General features: G+C 35.2%; 2 protein-coding genes, 1 long non-coding RNA gene and 2 other non-coding genes across 7 annotated transcripts; 4 read left to right on the top strand and 1 right to left on the bottom strand.

The window, feature by feature from the left end:
- Positions 1 to 2,703: 2,703 nt before the first annotated feature.
- On the top strand, positions 2,704 to 6,990 carry LOC107897584 (O-fucosyltransferase 39). The gene is made up of 10 exons (XM_016823079.2): positions 2,704 to 3,428; positions 3,965 to 4,027; positions 4,120 to 4,201; positions 4,301 to 4,371; positions 4,501 to 4,589; positions 4,706 to 4,909; positions 5,139 to 5,409; positions 5,775 to 6,002; positions 6,089 to 6,286; positions 6,416 to 6,990. Exons 1-10 carry the CDS (start codon positions 3,288 to 3,290, stop codon positions 6,623 to 6,625), a joined length of 1,557 nt encoding a protein of 518 aa, XP_016678568.1. The 5' UTR covers positions 2,704 to 3,287; the 3' UTR covers positions 6,626 to 6,990.
- Positions 6,991 to 7,001: 11 nt separating this feature from the next.
- Positions 7,002 to 9,772, bottom strand: LOC107897590 (uncharacterized). Of its 3 annotated transcripts, XM_016823088.2 has the most exons (9): positions 9,465 to 9,772; positions 9,043 to 9,113; positions 8,799 to 8,880; positions 8,517 to 8,584; positions 8,271 to 8,411; positions 7,997 to 8,038; positions 7,729 to 7,865; positions 7,512 to 7,613; positions 7,002 to 7,423 (listed from the first exon to the last, which is right to left on the bottom strand). In XM_016823088.2, exons 3-9 carry the CDS (start codon positions 8,876 to 8,878, stop codon positions 7,295 to 7,297), a joined length of 699 nt encoding a protein of 232 aa, XP_016678577.1. In that variant the 5' UTR covers positions 8,879 to 8,880; positions 9,043 to 9,113; positions 9,465 to 9,772; the 3' UTR covers positions 7,002 to 7,294. The 3 variants fall into 3 exon arrangements, with proteins under 3 accessions (XP_016678577.1, XP_016678585.1, XP_040937921.1); XM_016823096.2 differs by lacking the exon at positions 9,043 to 9,113; XM_041081987.1 differs by having other exon boundaries at positions 8,799 to 9,113.
- Positions 9,773 to 9,859: 87 nt separating this feature from the next.
- LOC121210495 (U5 spliceosomal RNA) lies at positions 9,860 to 9,976 on the top strand. Its single transcript, XR_005905613.1, has one exon. It is a non-coding gene; the product is annotated as a U5 spliceosomal RNA (small nuclear RNA).
- Positions 9,930 to 11,552, top strand: LOC121209948 (uncharacterized). Its single transcript, XR_005905208.1, has 2 exons — positions 9,930 to 10,001; positions 10,079 to 11,552. It is a non-coding gene; the product is annotated as an uncharacterized lncRNA (long non-coding RNA).
- Positions 11,553 to 13,396: 1,844 nt separating this feature from the next.
- LOC121210484 (U5 spliceosomal RNA) lies at positions 13,397 to 13,514 on the top strand. The gene has a single exon (XR_005905601.1). It is a non-coding gene; the product is annotated as a U5 spliceosomal RNA (small nuclear RNA).
- The last annotated feature ends 289 nt before the right edge of the window (positions 13,515 to 13,803 follow it).

A 13,803-nucleotide genomic window follows, 5' to 3' on the forward strand; every position in this document is an offset into this window, starting at 1 on the left:
TTCATTCATGAGTGCAGGAAGGAGTATTGGAGTCTGACCTCAATTTTAAAGCAGCCAAACCCTTAGCAATGGTTTGACGGGCCCCTCCACCTCTATCTTGGGTTAAGGTGAATGTTGATGTAGGTTACTCGATTTCAAATCAAAAAAGCAGTATTAGGCATCATTATTCCAGACGAAATAGGTTAAATAATGGATTCTTGTTTTAGAAATCATAACTTGTTTAGCTCGGTGTTTATGGTTGAAGCGGTAGCAGTTCTTCATGATCTCCAATTTGTTCAAAAAATGAGATTTCTACATGTTGTCCTGGAAAGCGATTCAAGGATTATTATACTGAAATTACAGTCAAAATGTGACTATTCTGAAATTCGGTTGGTTACTAAGGATGTGAAAGCATTATCTTGAAGCTTCTCAGCATTTTGTTTTAGCTTCATCGCCAGATGAGGAAACACTATTGCACATGCAATGGCGCTAGAAGGTTTGCAAAGCACAGAGGACCGATTCTGGGTTGAAAACTCGCCTTTAGGTGTTATCGATCTTGCAGCATAGGACCATCGTTTCATAGAGCCACCATAAGCTGCTGCGTGTCTGAGTATTGTGCTTTGGATTGAGGATTTTATTTATTTATCGAAGGGTAACCTCAATCTCCCATCCTGACTCGCTCTCCATTGATGTATTTTAATTCTAGAAGGGATTTTCTAGAAGAGTTTTAGTTTTCCTTTTAGTTCCTTTTCAGACTTATTTTCTTTCTTGATTACTCATTTTTATTCGTTGTTTCAGATGCATTTAATGGACATTTGTTTCCAAACCCCTGTAACGATTTTTTATAAAATTAAAAAGATAATAAAATGGAGAAGTGTAAAATGAATTTAAATTAATCATAATAAACTTAAATAAAATTTTAAATCTATATTTTAAATCAAATTAGGTTTAAGGTAACTTAAAAGATTGAAACCCACTCCTCTACTCACAATAAATCCCATAAATAATTAATCAATTTTACTTTTCCTTTGGTAAGGGAAGTAATATAATAATAAGAGGAAAACTACAATCCGAGTTTCAAAATATTTTAAGGATTATTGTTGAGTTTTTAAAATTTATAAGTAGGGGTCTATCATCTATCATTTTTATACCTATACATAAAAAGAAGGTTCAACTTAGTCGATACGTGTCACTTCTTTTCTTTTTGCATCATATAAAAAAAGGGTAAAATTTCAATTTTAGTCCTATATTGTCCTCACCTATATATAATGGGTCAACCTTTTTTTCCTTTTCTTCTTGCATTATTTAAAAGAATGGTAAAATTTCAATGTTGGTCCCTATGGTATCCTCAAATTTAAGATTATATAACAATTGTCAAATTTTAATTTTGGTCTATGTGCTACACTCGAATATAAGATCTAATCTTTTTACTTCAACTTTTTGATATAAATTAATATCTCAACTTCAATAATGTCATAGATTAGCTCAAATACTATATTTAATTAAAATATTGATATAACTTTTGAGAGTTGTAAACACTCTTGAAATCATTTGTGAAATTCAAGTCCATTGCATTTTTTTTTGTGTTACATGGTTGCTAAATAAGTGGGTATTTTTTTAATTTCAAAATATCACACTAGTGAATTTGATAAAATAATATAATAGTGTTAATAATTAAATTTAAATTTTTTAAATTCAAAAAATAGAGGGACTAAATTCTTAAAAGTAAAAGTATGAATACTAAATTTCAAATGTACAAAGACTATAGAAATATAGTTTATATTTTAATCTTTAAACATTTACTCTATAATTTAGACTTAAAAATAATTAACCCATCATGAAAGTAAAAACTATACTAATAATATATAAAAACAACATACATAATGTAGATATTTTGTCTCCAACTATTGACACGTGATTACCCTTTTCTTTCTTTCTTTCCTTTTTTCTAAATAAGTTAAAAAAAGTTCTGAAAAAATCAATCTTGCTTATAATATAAAAAATAATAAATCATATTAATCACCTAAATGAGTGGTCTTCATGTCGAATCCTTATAACAAGAGGAAAGAAGACAATATGAGCCGATTTTGACAAGGTATGAATGACAATAAGACTAAGACATAAAGGAAGGAAGGTGATACTTTTAATCACCTATATTTTCCATTTTTTAATGAAATTATTAATCAACAAAATTAATAGAATTTTTTTACCTATATGTATGAGTCAAAATTATAGTAATTTTCAATTAATAATTCTCAATTTACAAGTTATGCACAGATTATATTTTGGTAAAATTTTATAAAGTGTTCCTATACTATGCTCTTTTAGGTGGATTTAGTCCTTGTACAATAAAAATGTTTGTAATGTTTGTAGATTAAATCAGGTTAAGGTTTGATTTTAAAAAGAAATTTTACTCAAAACTTATATTATTATTTAAAAATGAATGAAATATCAAAATATATAATTTTATATAATTTATGTATTTTTATAATTAAATTTAAATAAAATTATTTTTTAAAATTATTTTATTTAAATCAATAAATCATATTATATTAACAAAAATACTATGATTGATTTGGAACCTAAATCAATGAATCTTTCACATTAATTTTAGACGAAATTGAGAATTGAGTTCATCCAAAAACATGGGGCCCCCAGACAAATGTGATCAGAACTACCATATTTTTTATATGCATGAATGTAGTACCTAAAAAGACTTGAATAGTTTCGAAGGTAGCGTAGCGTCTGCGTCGGTGCTCTCATCTAACCACATTCTCATCACTGTTCTCCCTTAAAGATGTTTACTTTAATCAAAAGTTTCACAAATCCCCCCACCGCACCCAACGGTCTTATTTTTGTCTCTAACGAAACACTTGTGAAAAATAAAGAAATAATTTTTACCCACTGATTCATGTTTTACTGTGAATTTCCGTGCACGACCACCAAGTTTCCAACTTTATCCATGGGGTATATATGTTCCTTATGGGTTCCCCCTTAAGAAATAAAGGACACCGTTTCTCATAATCAAAGCTTTACAGGTGTCTATGTCAGGCGCCTTAAGTAAGGCCACAATGTGAGAAACGAAGAGAAGGTGATGCATGCGGTGTTGGCTGGGTGCTTGAGTTTGAGTCTGCTTCTTCCTTCTTCTATGTTTCTTCTTTTCGGCTATATTGATTAAAATTTTGTTTTAAGCTTTGCTTGTTTGAGTTCTTTTCGCTATCAAGGCCTATCAAAGCCAACAAAGAAGAAAAAAACTGAGGAAAGTGGTCATTTTTAGATCTGGGTTTCTCAACTTTAAGGGAAGAGTGATGATGAGATTAAATTTCCAGAGGCATTGTTATCAGCTTCTTAGAAGAAAAGCAATGTGTGGATTCTTTGTGTTGATTTTCCCACTTATTTTTCCTTGTTTATTTACTGCATTCACCCATGCTTCTCCTTCTACATTCTCGGTATGTTTCTATATCAAAATTTTTTTCTTTGCTTAATTTTCTAGGGAAAAAAAATATGAGTTCTGGGTTCCTGTAAATTTCATGGAAAGATAAATGGGAAGTTTTGAGTTGTTTGAGAGAAATTTTTTGCAATTTACTAAAAATGGAAAGTACGGATGATTTGGAGTTTAATTTTCCGACTGAAGTTTGTGGCTAACTGCAAGCTTATGCAGCTATGTGTCTAATAATCCGATTGCTTTATTAAAAATTATGCCAAATATGGCATTATTCTCTTTGGTGGTAATATATATAGTTAATTCACTTCAACTGGATGGTACAAATTTATAACCAATAATTGTTAATAGGGTATGTTGCTCAAACTTACTCTTTTATCTTTCCTGGAATATCCAGTCGGATATGGTGGCACTTGTGTCCGATATATATTTGAACATGAGACACGATCCTCTAAAGGCCTTGTAAAATTAAATATACCCGTACTGAACATATATTCGAAGAACACGACAAATGAAATGCTCATAACTTAACCTTTGTTGCAGGAGTGGAATGTCCCTAAACCTAGGCATTTACGTTTACTCAGGAGTGCCTTACAGCGGGAACGTGTGAGTAGATATGTTTCTTAAGCGGCATTTGCCCCTGTGTGTGCCTGGACTTGTAATTTCTTTGTCTGATTTATTTCAATGTTCCTATTCAGCTTACTGGGGAGCAATCTGATCTCTGGGCCCCTTTGGCTGACCAAGGGTGGAGACCATATCTTGGATCTGTAAATGCCCCTTGTGAGTTATTAGCCATGAGATTTTCTAGTTTTGGTTTCTTCATGATTGTTAATATTTGCTGAGTTACGAGACACTGAAACTGGAGTTTACGGTGGGCAGCATTGCCACAGAAATCGGAAGGATATCTACAGGTATTTCTTGATGGGGGACTCAACCAGCAAAGAATGGGGGTAGGTATTCGTATCTATTTAACATGCTTAGAGGAGTCGAGAATTGCGAACCATTCCGATATTTTCAGTCAAATGTTTATTTTGGGAAAGGAATTAGATGGTAAGGTGTTACATTTACTGTTTTTGTAGATATGTGATGCTGTTGCAGTTGCTAAAATACTGAACGCAACGCTTGTGATCCCGCATCTTGAAGTAAATCCTGTCTGGCAAGATTCAAGGTACTTTATGGGGAAAGAATTTTTCCTTTTCCGTTGCTTATTCCAATGGGAAATGTCTGGTTTTTTCCTCGGTTCTAAGGAAGCGTTTTTTTCTAAAGCGATTTCTTTCCCTGCAGCTCATTCATGGATATATTTGATGTGGATCACTTTATGAATGTGTTGAAGGATGAAATCCCGATCATCAAAGAGCTTCCTGATGAATTCTCGTGGAGCACAAGGGAGTATTATGCCACTGCTATTCGAGCTACCAGAATAAAAAGAGCACCTGTTCATGCATCTGCAAACTGGTATCTTGAAAACGTCTTGCCCGTACTGCAGAGGTTAGTAGCAGCAAGAACATTTTGTTTTAATACACGGTTTAGTGGCTTTTAGAAGTTTTGGGCTTAAGGACTTTTTTTTACCCTGTCATGCACTCGAACATGTCAGTTCCTGCCATGGTTTTAGTTTAGGAAATGTCAGCTAACCTGTTTGCCCAGTTTTGTGATTTTAGCCCAGTTTCTTTCACTTGCCAATTTGTGTGATCTAAAAGCATGTCCTATTTTGATACAGCAATGGGATTGCTGCAATTTCTCCGTTCTCTCACCGTTTGTCTTTTGACAACCTGCCGAGTGAGATCCAGCAACTACGATGTAAAGTCAATTTTAAAGCACTTGTTTTTGTTCCGCACATTAGAGCACTGGGAGATGCCCTTGTCCATCGCCTAAGGTTTCCTCCAGGTCAAAGTCGAGCAAGTAGCACTGACTATCTCCGGGAGACTACCAATCAAAATGGCAAACAAAATCCGCAAAAATTTGTTGTGTTACACCTTCAATTTGATAAGGTATAACCAGCTAATACTGTAGATTGAGTTCCTCATTGAGCATATTAAAAGATAAGAACTGTAAACATTTACTTCTCTATATGCTTGAGCTCTGTTGTTAAGATATCTGTTTGATCATTTTGACCATGTACACTATCTGCCTGCAAAACTTACACATGAGGTATCCGTAGAAAATGTGAGATGGCCATCTGTTGTCAAAGTTACATGGTTACATACACAGTTTTAACACCCTTTATACACACTAGTTCAGTTAACAAGCTTTAAGGATGGAAGATAATTGACCTATTTGATTTTAGTGTTTTCTCCAATGACTTTCTATTTTATGGCCAGTCACTGGTTTTCTCACTAACCTTTAATACGTGCAGGATATGGCTGCCCATTCTGCCTGTGATTTCGGTGGGGGTAAGGCTGAAAAATTGGCTCTGGCCAAGTACCGGCAAACAATTTGGCAAGGAAGAGTTCTCAATTCACAGTTTACAGACAAAGAGTTGAGAAGTCAGGGGCGTTGCCCGTTGACTCCTGAAGAAGTCGGATTGCTGCTAGCAGCTTTGGGTTTCGACAATAATACCCGTCTTTATCTTGCCTCCCACAAGGTCCGTTGTCTTACAAACTTTGGTTTTGCAGCGTTACTTGTCTTCCCTACACTTTCCCTCACAACTTCGAATTCATTGTATTCCAGGTATATGGAGGGGAAGCTAGGATTTCCACACTACGAAAGCTATTCCCCTTGATGGAAGACAAAAAGAGCCTAGCCTCTTTGGCGGAAAGGGTCCATATAAAAGGAAAAGCTTCTTTGTTGGCTGCTGTTGATTACTATGTCGGGATGCATAGTGACATCTTTGTCTCAGCTTCTCCTGGGAATATGCACAATGCTTTGGTGAGTACTTCTGACTCATAGAATAATGCACCATGGATTGGTGAATGCAATGAATTTTCCTGCCTTGTGCTGGGTAAATTGTATACATATGAAGCTGCTAATAGATGACAGTTACAATGATGCAAACAGGTGGGACATCGAACTTTTGAGAACATGAAGACCATAAGGCCAAATATGGTATTGTTGGGCCAACTATTCCTTAACAAAAACATCAGTTGGTCGCAGTTCCATCAGGCAATGGTGGAAGGGCATCAAAACAGACAAGGGCAACTCAGGTTAAGGAAACCAAAACAGTCCATATATACATATCCTGCTCCTGATTGCATGTGCCATGCTTAAGCCGTATTTACCCAAGGAAGCCAAAATGCCTTTACCATTGATATCGCAAATAAGCAACAAAGAGAACCCCTTGCTATAGTTCCAAGCTGTAGTTTCATTTGTAACTATAATGTTAATAAGCAGCAATCCCATTTCTCTTCTCCCCTTTGGATAGAAGTATTTTTACATCTAGTGTTCGTAGTGTGCATTGTGTACTGTATTGATGGTGGTATTTTATATAGAGAGCTGTGGAGTTGAACATGTGTGATGTTTATACAGTTCATCGGCAGATTTCAATTTTGTTTGTAGGCATGCCGGTGAAGTTGTCATTTTTGTAACACTTTATTGTGTCAAATATTATATCAAACATCTTTGCATTCTGCCAATAGACTTTGAGTTCTTTTGAACAGTAAAAAAGGTTTTGATTAATATATTGTCCATGCTTCCGAGATAAACAAATGATACATTGTAAGATGATCAGAAGAACATATAAACGTACTTGACAATTCGATCAAATACAGCTCCACTGTAGGTTTTACCGAACAACCTCTTTTTTGGTGCCAGAAACTTGTGTCCCATGTCCTGGTCTCATGCTATGGAGATGCCATGGTTGATTTGCGCATATAGCAATGCAGTACTTGGGTCAACATAAATTCCATTTTCGGGTTCTTTACAAAACACAAATATGTTTCAAGGAACAAGTTTCCAAGCTAGCTTCATAGTTTGATCATTGACATAAGGTCGCAATGACCACATCAAGGAATAGCTCTCTAGCTCTTCTGATGATGACTTGAGGTTTAAAGAAGTAACAATCTTATTCTGCAATAAAAGGGTAATGTTGGGTCACTGTTCAAGATAAGAACAAAAAGAGAAAACAGAAACTAAGATAGCACATTTCAAGCAGTACCTGCATTGTATAATCTTGCTTCACCATACTATAAATTATCCCCATGACGGCAGCATAATCCGTCACTTCAAGTTCTCGAAGACGAGATGAAGTCATCTCATCCTAAAGGAAGAAAAAGGATCATTCAGCTAGATATTCAACTTTCAGTAGGGAATTCCAATAGGCAGAAAGAAACAACAAATCATCTTTTACAACGAAGAGAGTTGAAACATAATACTTCTCCACCACTTTCTTGTGGGTCTAGTCCGACAACAGATTCCATGTCCATCAATGGAGATAAATGTTCATTTGCCATTTGTAGTGCAGCTGTGGCAACTCCCAAGAGGCATTCGAGTTCATTCAGTATGCTTTTCACTGCACACCATAAGTTGTTACTTGAAACATATCAATTTCAATAGTAGAAAACTGTAAACACTTGTTCACCCTTAAAAAGACATTTACTGGATAAAAGTACAGACAGAGACAATAAGATTGCAAAATGTTACCTTTACTCAAATGATCATGTAGTCCATGTAGGCATGTGTGTACTTCTGATATGAAAGATCATTACGTAAGAATATAAGTCATACAGAATAAGCAGGATAGTTCACATACAAGGTGAAATACTACTGCTGATTCACTAGAATGAAGCATATGATACATAATCTAGCGTTTATCCCATAGATGAAACCCTTAAGTCATTTATTACAGTCATAAGTACTCACTATTTCTAGGTATCAACCAAAGAATGCTTTATCTATGAAAAACTAAAGTACTTACACTTGCTCGTATTTTCTACACGGTCATGACTGTTAATACAACCAGCTTCAAGGTACGAATTTAACCTCTTGGTTTCATTGGCTTTAAGAATGTTCTCAATCAATTTGGATGTCTTCTTTATTGGAGGGCGTCGAAGAAACTCTGAAAGATAATTGAGAAAATACTATCACTAAGGGAAATGGCAAGGACACCACCCCAACAATTGCAATGGATAAAAAACATAATGCTAGTTCAGAAAGCACTGACCTAGTCCTTGCTGAAAGCCCGCAAGTAGCCTGCCTCCAACAGGCACCAATTCATCAAGCTTTGCCACCCTGCAATGGCCCAAAGCACCAGTTCAGAATTCAGTGAAAACCCAACACTTAATAATTTTTATTTCTATCAAGAAAAGCAAAGAAAAAGCCCTCCATACTAAGGTGTTGATATACAATTTCTAAAGCAACTAAGGAATGAACACAGCAAAATCCAATGTATAGAAGCATTGGAGTAAGTTTAATAACTGTGAAAAAAGTTTTATGTATTGATTACCCTGTCAAAAAATCTTTATAAATTTGGAAAATCTTATACTTCGCTTCTTCTTTTAATTTCTTCTCTTCTTCACCTTCCATTCCTGCCAAAAAAAAAAATAAGGAGCTTCGGAAAGTAGTCATATAGAATATAACCAAAAAAGAGATACAAAGCACCATTTTTAGCAGAGAAAAGCAATGAAAAGGTTAACTTAATTGTGTAAAGGAAATTCTGAACTTTGAGAAAAGATGAAGATAAAGTATACCTTATCTGACTCTGAATCCGCAAAATTCCCTAAAAATCTATAATGCTTCCATATGGCAGTATGGGAAATCTCTGTTTCACAAAGCTTAATAGTCTAAAAAACTGAGTCGAATAAAGCCAAACGTTGATTCCCATAAACAAAGCCAACACTTTGCCGGAACAAGAACACTCATAGTCTCATAAACAATTTGTTGCAATCGATTGAAAAGTAACTCAAAAAAGAAAGAAAAGAAACGAAATATCTAAAAAATTCTGCTAATCCCACTGCACAGACACACAAACCAGCACTTCAATGCTGATGTGAATTTTAACTTTTCCCCCAAAGCCTATCTCTTAAACCAATACTTCATAAAGAAAATTTCCCTAAAAAATCAGCAAAGCTTGATTCAGTGAATACAAGAACTTAATTGCAAAAGAACTTACAGTGATTCAGTGAATACAAGGGGCTCAGCTGTGGGTAGAGCAAGCAAGCCAAGGGACTAAGGGAGGAGTGCTATTGGCCGAAGGCGAAGCAAGGAAGGGAGGCCGGGACTGAAAGGGGCTGTCGGGCTGAATGAGGGAGGTCAAATCGGCACCGGCAAATAGGCTTATGTATTTTGTTTTAGGGTTTTTGTTACTGTTATTTCAGTTATGATTATCTTTTACAGCGTTGCTCAATTTGACTGAATTTTATCTCAAGTCCCAGTGAATTTTGCTCACCGTACAAGTGGATAAAAAGTAAAAGACCATAAACTAAATCCCACATCGCATAGAGAAAGCAAGTAGCAGCTTCTCCTCATCTTTATAAAGCAACGCGTAGAATACTGTCGAACTCACGGAGCCGTGTGATGAGCACAGAGCGAACTATTCTTTCGCCTTTTACTAAAGAATACCGTGTGCTCGTCACTTTAAGCGGCATACGCCAATTTTTGGAGGGGCATTCCCTGTTGAGTGCCCCCATTCCAATATTAGTGTTAAAAGGTTTGGGTTTTTTGTTTCCTTTGTTTTGTAAATGTTTTGTAACTGGAAGACGCCGTAAAGATGTGTAGTGTTAAAAGGTTTGGGTTTTTTGTTTCCTTTGTTTTGTAAATGTTTTGTAACTGGAAGACGCCGTAAAGATGTGTGATAGGTATGCGCACTTTCTCCGCATCTTTCGAGCTGTGTGAGTGTAGGTACGTAAATGAGTGTCAGGAATTTCACTCCACTCAAACTGAGTTGAAGCCGTTGACCGTGACGCATCGGTGGATGAGGTGGATGAATTATGGGTTAATGTGGATATGTCACTACGGACGGTAACCCTTTATTGGAGAGAAAAAGATGTGAGGAGGCATGCACGTATATACGAAACCGTCTTTTAGAGATTGATCAACCTGAAGTCCATATCCATCATTGGAAGTTACAGTTTACAATAAGGTCCTCTTACCTTGACACAGAAGTACTACTCCAGACAGGACAGCACCTGCACTTCTGTTCTTTTATATTTATTATATAACCATACCGACAACATGAACATAGTAGTCAATATCAATTGGTTAATGTTACAGCAATGGTCAGGAAAACAGTTATCATGAAGCATTACAAGAAACCAGTTTTATTAGAATAAGATTCCTAAATATAATACAAATCAACCAGCTAACGAATTCGTCATTTATTCGTGCCCCAGAAGTGTGGTAGTTGTGGAAGATCGAATTATGAGAGAGAGACCCCATTTTAAGAGAACAGATTGGAACCAGACTTCAGTTTTGCTGATGAGCTTTCCAGAAACAAAGCAGTGCTAGTCTGCTATATCAAATGATATTTGAGCCAGCAGCTATGCTTAAATCGACATGCAATACCCAAAGATCTTACAAAATTTGCTTCTTAACAGCTTGGCTAGTTTCTGTTGGAAGAATGGATCCAGTGATCTAACAATAACTACAACAATATTAACATGAATACTACTCTGACTAGCGCATTTTGAGGTAACCGAGTTCATAGCCGCAGACATCCAAATGCATGGAAAAACTTAGAAAAAAAAGAGTGAAATATACCTGTTGAACCACAGACACACACCCAAGTCCGAGCAAAGGTTGAATTCAAGAAGCGTCCGTTCGTTACATGTTCTTTTCACAGAATCATCTTGCTTTTCTCCCTTTCTTTCACCAGCTACGGTAGCACCATCATCCCTTCTCTCATCGACGACATTAAACAAATCAAAACGCGTTGAGATATCTCGATTTTGGTACAATCTCGGTGCCGCCTTCTCTTCATTATCCTCTCAATTTCCCTATGAGCTCTTCTAATCTGAATACCCATGTCAATTTGGATTAATTTATTTGTTTCTTTTTGAGATGTCTGATATATTTAAAATTTCTGGGTTTTTGGATTTGGTTTATTTCAATTATTGTATTTCTTTAAATGATGATTGTGTCTTGGTTAAAGCCTGCCTTCATCTTTTTTATGCCATTTGAATTTTGATTAAAACAATTTAAGCAATTGGTAGACCTTGTTACCATTTGACATTACTGACTTATACATTGCCTTCATAGCAAATAACACTCCTGTACTTTTTCACTTCTACCAGATGAATGTATTTGGCCTTCAAAAAAGCTGATGGGTTTTAGTAGGAAAAAGAAAAAGCATTTAGATGCTTAAATAATTTTAGCGAAATGAACCGTAATAAGTTCATGTTTCTGGCTTTAATTGCAGTTCACATATCCTTCTTTGGATTTTATACCTCAATGTTATACTTCCACTAGAACTTGTGGGAAGTAATAGCAATTTAGGCCTGAATTAGCTAGAAACGGGAGGATTTGTGCTCATGAAATCTCATTTACACTCTGTTTAAATGCAAAATCATTTTGGTTTCCTTGCAGGATGTTTGTGACCTAAAAATTTAGGTCTCATGAAATCATGTTAAATATGTTCCATTTAACTTGAAAGTGAATGTCGAATGTGGATGTATTTAAATCATGTTTGTTAATTTTTTTCTTGGGTACTTAAAGAGTCGAAGTAAGATTCCTATACTCTAGCAGTAGCTTAATTACAGTGAACCATTGGGTTATGGTTAATTAGTTCTTTTGTTGTTCAATAGGACTATAACCATGAAACTTGATGCAATGGATATGTGTGTTTATGTTAGTTTTAGCATATATTTTTATGAAGTAGCAAATGTGAAAATATTTGTTTTTTTATGTTTGCTGCCATGTTAGCTAAAATGGGTGGGATTGTTTAAATTTTAACATTTTAACTTCCATTATTGGTGTTAGGACTCAATATGAAGTTGTGAATATCTTCATACCCATTAGAGGAACCAAAACCTGAGAATTACTCATCTTCTTGCTTGCTCTTTGCCAAAATTGATGTGGGTATAGCTACTATCAAATGAATTGCAGCTTGGTTCACTCCCAAACATGACAAAATTAATTTTCTTTCATTGGTCATCCTGCATGTAATTCACCAAAGTCTCCAAGGAATAGTCAGTAGTGTTGTCATTGTTCAAATATTAGATTGAACCAATAATATTGGCTCAAAGGCTGTGAAAGATATGGTTGGAGTGTGATTAGTAGTGCAGTCTTTTTATAGAAATGATAAAAATTGAAATAAAACAAATGGAGTGTGATGATGGTATTCTTTGAGATTGAGAATTCATATTCATGGCCACGAGTTTATTCTTAAGCTTGGTGTTCCAATAGTCATAATTTTGTTGTTTGAACCAAATCAATCCTTTACAATTGCTTTTAATAATGCTCAATTAATTTCAAAAAAAAAATTTGATCAATTAATGTATTTAAAAGAGATGTTACATGCACATGTTTGTTTATGTAATTTAAATTATATTTAACTATCAATAGTTATTACGTATTTATGAGAATTAATTAATATTATTTAATTTAAAAAAATTAAAATAATGTAATTTTCTTTTTAATGTTTAGTACTTAGGATTACAATTTTAGAATCTTTTGGAAAATTTACCAAACACTGTAAATCATCAAAATGAAAGAAAAAATCACATTTTTCAAAAATTAATTTTCACAAACTGTTTTCTATGAAATAAAAGAAGTCAAAGATTAGACAGACCCAATTTGGCCAGAAGTGTGTCGAACCATATAAGTAATAGAATAGAGCAGAACATAAAGGAGTGCAGTTACATGAAGAATTAGGCTTTTACTCTGCTTTTTGCATTATCTAAAATCGAAACCAAATTGACCGAAGTGAAATGACTGAATTATCTTAATGCCCAGTGTGTTTTGTTCACCGTAAGTGGATAAGAAATGAAAATGGAGAGCGATTCAAGCCAAGGATCACAAAACGAAATCCCACACCGCATAGAGAAAGCAAGCTACAGCTTCTCCACGTCCTTATAAAGCAACGCGTAGAACGTTTAAGATTCACGGAGCCGTGTGATGAGTACAGAGCGAACTATTCTTTCGCCTTTTACTAAAGAATACCGTGTGCTCGTCACCTTAAGCGGCATACGCCAATTTTTGGAAGGGCATTCCTCGTTGAATGCCTCCATGCCAATGTTAGTCCTCAATTTTGTCTTTTCCCATGCTACCTACGAATCAGCTGTGGCAATCTTGATCACTTTGTCTTGAGCATATTAGCTTGCCCCTTTCTTTATAATTGGTGTTTCGAAGTGTCTTTTTGCACTGGAGATGGCAGCCTATATTTTCTGTAGGGAATGTCACACTGTATAGGCTTCTGTTGCATAAGTGGCTCAACACCCAATAGGGAAAAAAGTTTCATTTTCCAAGAAGTGAATTAGGCTAGGCTGTTGGATTAGAAAGATGCTAGAGGACAC

This window comes from Gossypium hirsutum, chromosome A11, assembly GCF_007990345.1.
Source record: "Gossypium hirsutum isolate 1008001.06 chromosome A11, Gossypium_hirsutum_v2.1, whole genome shotgun sequence".
NCBI lineage: Eukaryota > Viridiplantae > Streptophyta > Magnoliopsida > Malvales > Malvaceae > Gossypium > Gossypium hirsutum.